General features: G+C 42.4%; 1 protein-coding gene across 1 annotated transcript; it reads left to right on the top strand.

Moving 5' to 3' along the window:
- Positions 1–364: 364 nt before the first annotated feature.
- LOC130687327 (ubiquitin carboxyl-terminal hydrolase 19-like) lies at positions 365–5,615 on the top strand. The gene is made up of 16 exons (XM_057510470.2): positions 365–397; positions 459–546; positions 710–896; positions 967–1,124; positions 1,184–1,368; positions 1,444–1,713; positions 1,773–1,999; positions 2,067–2,243; positions 2,310–2,699; positions 2,778–2,885; positions 2,969–3,114; positions 3,434–3,669; positions 3,921–4,173; positions 4,261–4,401; positions 4,521–4,684; positions 4,785–5,615. The coding sequence occupies exons 3-16, from the start codon at positions 711–713 to the stop codon at positions 4,943–4,945; spliced, it is 2,802 nt and encodes a 933-aa protein (XP_057366453.1). The 5' UTR covers positions 365–397; positions 459–546; position 710; the 3' UTR covers positions 4,946–5,615.

Raw genomic sequence — 5,615 nt, 5'->3', positions numbered from 1 at the left:
TAAGACAATGCCTTCTACACAGTACTTTTAGCGCCAAAACCGACGGAAGTTACGCAAACCTCACAAAATATAATTGTCTTTTTTCTTGGAAAATTCCTGTTTTATTTGTGTGTAATTATGTCATTTTTTAAAGCCAAATAATTGAAAAAATTTTATGAAAATGGATTTTTACCTTGAAACATAAATATTGAAAATAATATTTTTCGGCGCCTTTGCGACTGTTAAGCCATCTGCTGACTGCAATTTTAGACACCTAGTGCACTGTGGGTGAAGCAAATAGTGTCACAATGGTACGTGAAACAAACTATCGTCGTCTGCATTGAAAATTTCGATCGGGTTTCTCTACATTTTGTTAATTGGCCAAATGGATTGAAATTTTAGGGGGCATATACCTTGAGTGCGTCTGATATTTTTCAAATAACATTTTAGGGATTAAATAAATATTACTTTCTCCATAGGTTTAGGTCTCGTATTGTTCCGTGAGGACCACGACACCCCACATTGTTCATCATCGTCAGATGTTCTAAAACAATTGTTGATAGCAAAGTTCGTATGCCTTAAAATACTTAGATTTTCATACTAAGTGCATGCAATCTCAATGAAGTAAAATTAGCGGTGGATATCAAACACATTTTAAAGGCAGTGGATTTGCCAACATTTATTATTTTAATTACTTGTTGCCGATTTTAATTTTTTTTTCTTTTACTAGAATGGTAACATGCAGTTTAAAAGGAGGAGCAGGAGAGAGACGATCAAATAATGGTGCCTCTAGCAGTTCAGGAGTTCTTGATGCAAGCCATTGCCACAATGGTCAGGCTGAGGCCATGTGCAGGCTTGATGATGAAAAAAAAAGTAATGGAGCTAATTCAAACTCTCTTGATGAATCAGTTCCTATGGTAATCAAGTGTCCAATTCATTCTTTTAACCATGTGTTAATCAATTTTTTTCTTCTTTGGCTTGTTACAGGAATTGTGTCCTACTATTCATCCTGTTTGTAACCTAAAACTCAATCATCACGATCATCCAGAAACGGTGAGCGTAACGCTGTACATAAAAAGCATCACGAAAGAATTCCTGAAAGTAGAATTCGAGGGGAAAAGCGTCTCAGTCACCTTCCGTACAACGTAAAGCTCAATTACTTTGTTGCTTTTTCCTAGTAATATTGTTTTACTTCTTTCTATAGCGATCCTGTATTTTTAAAGCACTATCCCTCATTTGCTGCAGAAGAAGACTTGATGCAATGGCAAATTGAAACAAGAGGAACAATCGTGCCTGAAAAATGCAGTTACCGCCTTAAACCTACAAATCTAGAACTAAAATTGATCAAAGCAGTTCCCGGTAAATGGGAATCTCTCGAAGCTTCTGTTGGTAAATTATACGCGATTTATTCATCTAGGATGTACATCAATCGTTGATATACCTCTTTTTGTTCTGTTGCTTTAGTTTCATCACCACCTACCCGAACAGTACAAAAGGAGACATGGATATCATTGGCTCCTTCAACAACATCAAAGCTCTCTTCTTCGCCAAGTAAAAATTCAGATGAAGATGAAGAACCAAACCCCTTGTCGCTTTCATCACCTAGTGCTTCAAATGCCGTTGTATTGACCAAGACAGGGTATACTGGTCTTGGAAATCTGGGAAACACTTGCTATATGAACGCAGTATTGCAAGCATTGGGCAACACGACACCGCTCAAAAACTATTTTCTTGGTTAGCCTATACTGTTTTCCACCCTCGACCTCCATTAACGTTTTCTCCATTGCTGTCAGACAAAAAATTTCAGGCCGACATCAATAGAGATAATCCACTAGGATTCGGTGGCTCACTGGCTATCGCTTTCGCTATTATTCTTCGCCAGCTATGGAGCGGTCAGCGTGATTCTATTGAGCCATCGCATCTGAAAGCTTTACTCGCCAATCGTGCCTCGCAGTTTTCCGGATTTGCGCAGCACGATGCCCAAGAATTTATGGCGTTTCTTCTGGATGGTCTGCATGAAGTAAAAATGATTTCTTTCTTGCTTTTCTTTTTTCGTTCCATTTCACACTTGGCCGTTTGTGTCGTAGGACCTTAATCGTGTTAAAACGAAACCATTGACTACTCCTGTGGAATCGAATGGAAGGCCAGATCACGTTGTTGCCGATGAAGCGTGGAAAGTATACAAGATGCGCAATGATTCAGTCATCGACGATTTGTTTCAAGGCCAGTTCAAATCGACCCTCGTTTGCCCAGCTTGTCAAAATGTGAGCCTAAACTATTCCTGCTTGATTCATTTTTTTTTCCCGCTTAATTAACGTATATTATTTCAGATTTCCGTCACTTTTGATCCGTTCCTCTATCTGGCCTTGCCGCTACCTCCACCCAAATCGTGTTTTACTGTGACACTCTACTTTATTGGTGACGATGACTTGCCGGAAACTAGAACAATTGGCAAAGCTGTCAAAGTGTCGCTGTGGTTAGATCCGAACCAACGCGTCGAACAACTGAAAGAGGAATTAAAACGAGTCTGCGCTGGCCGGTTCCGCTATGCCGACTCTGAAATTGAAGTAGTGCAAGTCCGCGACGGGCTCATACGACGTTGGCTGGTTAATGCTGCCCCACTCAGTTCGTTACAGAACTCCACTAATTCAGAGATGTTGCTATTGGCTTTCGAAACCATGCCCAGCAATGTCCCGCTTGTTCATATTGCTGTTATTCAGGTAACAAAATCTCCCTCTATAATCGGTTCATTTTTATTCTTAATCACCCCTTTTTGTTTTTTCTCATGTTTGATCCAGCGAGTTATGGTGCCCTTGGATCAACACAGTCATTGCTCTTGTTGCAAGAAAGAAAGCCGCGCCCTGAAGCGCTGCTTGAAATGCTTCAGCGTTGCTTATTGTGACAAGGTAAACATCCTCATTCCTCTCTATCAGCTGTTTATCCCGCTCTTCATGTGTGGTTGGCTTGATTTTTTATGGGTTTCTCGTAGAATTGCCAGCGATCGCATTGGAACGCGGTGCACCGCACAGCGTGCCGCTACAAGCCGGATATCATAGCACAACCGTTCGTCATCAGTTTGCCGCCGTCTTTGCTTACGTACCAGAAACTCTACCGGACCATGCTGTACTACTCCAGGTCAGTAGACGATTTATAGTTTCACGATTGGCGAAATTCCTCGGGCAAGTAGCAACGATTAGGCATATTTCCATCAAGTAAGTACGCCTCTCTTTCTCCAAAAAAAAAGTTGGATTACAAATGCAAGCGCTTTGAGGTAAGTACATCTGCTTGCGGGCATGGTGGATCAGGAAGTAGTAGCATGCGTAGTCTAGACGGACAGACGGCCTGGAAGAACCCCGTAATCGGATCAGAATGCATTATTGTGATCATTTGTTGTTGGTTTTACAAACCATGCGACTTGATTTTCTGTTGTGTTCAAATTCCTTGTTCACTAAAGGTTCTCAGTCGAGGTGGCTTGCCCGTCTGCCAACAATAGCTGCAATCAAGATATGGATTCGTCTTCGTCGTCGATATCTTCGTTTTCGTCTACGTCCCCTTCGCGATCAGAGCGCCAAGAAGGAAGCGAAGTAGATGGCCTACAGCAGTCGAAGGCAGACGACCATCCCTTGTTTTTCATCAAGCCGATCGACTCGCAAGGACAGAGCATCGCCAAAAAGAGACTAGAGGATCTCGGTGAGTACTAAAATCCCGAATTTAAGCCTGGCGCACATGCCCGTGTGCGGTCTAGCTAAGCGCTTTGCGAGGAATCTAAGAGGATTGCAACGGGATGCCCCAGTTAGAGCCGCTTGTCGATCTCTCACACGCTCGCTGGGCAAACACTTGCTCAAATGAAATCGCCAATATTTATTTGATCTCTTCTTCTTTAAAAAAAAAAAAAAATGTTTTTACCTGTTTGACGGAACCGCACGTGTGATTCGTTTCAGGTGACACGCCATTGGATTTCGACGCTGATGAGTCGCCCGTCTTTTTGGCTCTCGACTGGCGCAATGACGAACGTTCGCTTCATCGTTGCTGTGTCACCGTCAAATCGCCGTCCGACTACGACGATCTGAGCCGGGCTGACCCGACATGTGACGACTCAACGGCCAACCAAAGGCGCCTTACTTTGCACCATTGCCTTCAGCAATTTATGCAATCCGAAGTTTTGAGCAAAGAAGAAGCGTGGTACTGTCCCAAGTAAGATTTCTACATCATCCGACGTACGAGTTGATCCGATTTTTATCTATTCTTCTCTTTCTCTCTCTCTATCGTTTTTAAAAAAAGGTGCAAAGAACATAGAGAAGCCACGAAACAAATGTCCCTCTGGCGATTGCCCGAGATTCTAACCATCCAGCTGAAGCGTTTCTCCTTCCATAATCTTCTCCGGCGAGACAAGATTGACCAACAAGTCCACTTTCTTATTGAGTATGCGCACTCTTCTATTTTTCGTGCGTGTCGTGTGGTCTTCATTTGTATATGCAAATCACGGTTAACGTTTGGGTTTTTTTTTTTTTTTTGCCTCCATTCTTGATGACACGTTACAGACAGCTGGATCTATCGCCTTACTTGTCGAGCATATCAGAACATGGAGCCACTTACGATCTCTATGCGGTCGTCAATCATTACGGCGGTATCCTCTACGGCCATTATACCTGCTTTGCTCGTTGTCCGGCACCGACGTCAGACAACAGCCAAAAGGATATCGTCGGTAAGTTTCCCCATCAGAAAATGCAATTCGTTTTGGTATTATTATTTTTTTTTTTTCAAAATACATTTTCTATTTTTTATGATTGACACGGAATTTGCAGGTTGGCGTTGCATGGATGATCGTAACGTTCGCGATATTAGCGAGGACGGTATAGTAACATCTGCCGCTTACCTGTTGTTGTACCGACGACGACACGGGCCGGCTGCTTCTGCGATTTCCCCTGGCCGGCTCAATTATAGCGATCCCGAAGAGATTGACTGAGAAAGTGGGTGGATCAAAATTATCGTTTGTGTTTCTTCAGATGTTGATGCAGAAGATGACACGTGCGATACAATCAGCGTGAGTGAAATCTGATTTCGAAGCCCAAAGTGGTGACCTGTGCTCTTATCAACCCCCCTTTCCGTGGATTCGTCCCTTCCCCCTCTTACCTCTCGTGTAGAAGAAGCTTGGTGGTTGCTACCATCGTGACCGCTATACAGAGGAGCTACCTCGGGCATCTTTTTCACTAATCGGCTTGTTTTCTTTACAACTTCTTATATATCATCTTTCTATTTATTTCCCCTATTTTTCACAAATCTATCCCCCTTCCTTTTTTTTTTTTTTTTATAATAATCCTTTTATTATTATTATTTTTTGTGCGGTTTATTTTTCTGCGTGATCCCGCGTGACAGTTTTCCATCAAAAAAACTGTCGCACGTTCATTTTCTATTGTCCTCATTTGCATCTAGCTTTCAAACATACCTTCCCGTTGTTGTTTTTTTTTTGTGGGGATAGGTGATTGTCGTTCATGCGCTCAAATCTGAATATCGTTCGTATCCATCTGTGTTCGAAACGGGTTGCATTGTTCTCACTGTCTACTCGTATTCCAATTTGAATTGACCGCTTCGGGCTGATGCATTGATCCCACAACATGAATACGTCATCCCTTTTA

This window comes from Daphnia carinata, chromosome 4 (genome assembly GCF_022539665.2).
Source record: "Daphnia carinata strain CSIRO-1 chromosome 4, CSIRO_AGI_Dcar_HiC_V3, whole genome shotgun sequence".
Taxonomy (NCBI): Eukaryota; Metazoa; Arthropoda; class Branchiopoda; order Diplostraca; family Daphniidae; genus Daphnia; species Daphnia carinata.
Note: the sequence above shows the minus strand (reverse complement) of the source record. Positions and strands in the feature narration are given on the sequence as shown.

Bases quoted from the DNA above. Each gene is read 5' to 3' on its own strand.
- LOC130687327 (XM_057510470.2), top strand. From the start codon at position 711: ATGGTAACATGCAGTTTAAAAGGAGGAGCAGGAGAGAGACGATCAAAT. The intron at 1,714-1,772 runs GTTAGCCTATAC...CATTGCTGTCAG, and splicing joins GCTCAAAAACTATTTTCTTG to ACAAAAAATTTCAGGCCGAC. The intron at 4,174-4,260 runs GTAAGATTTCTA...TTTTAAAAAAAG, and splicing joins GAAGCGTGGTACTGTCCCAA to GTGCAAAGAACATAGAGAAG.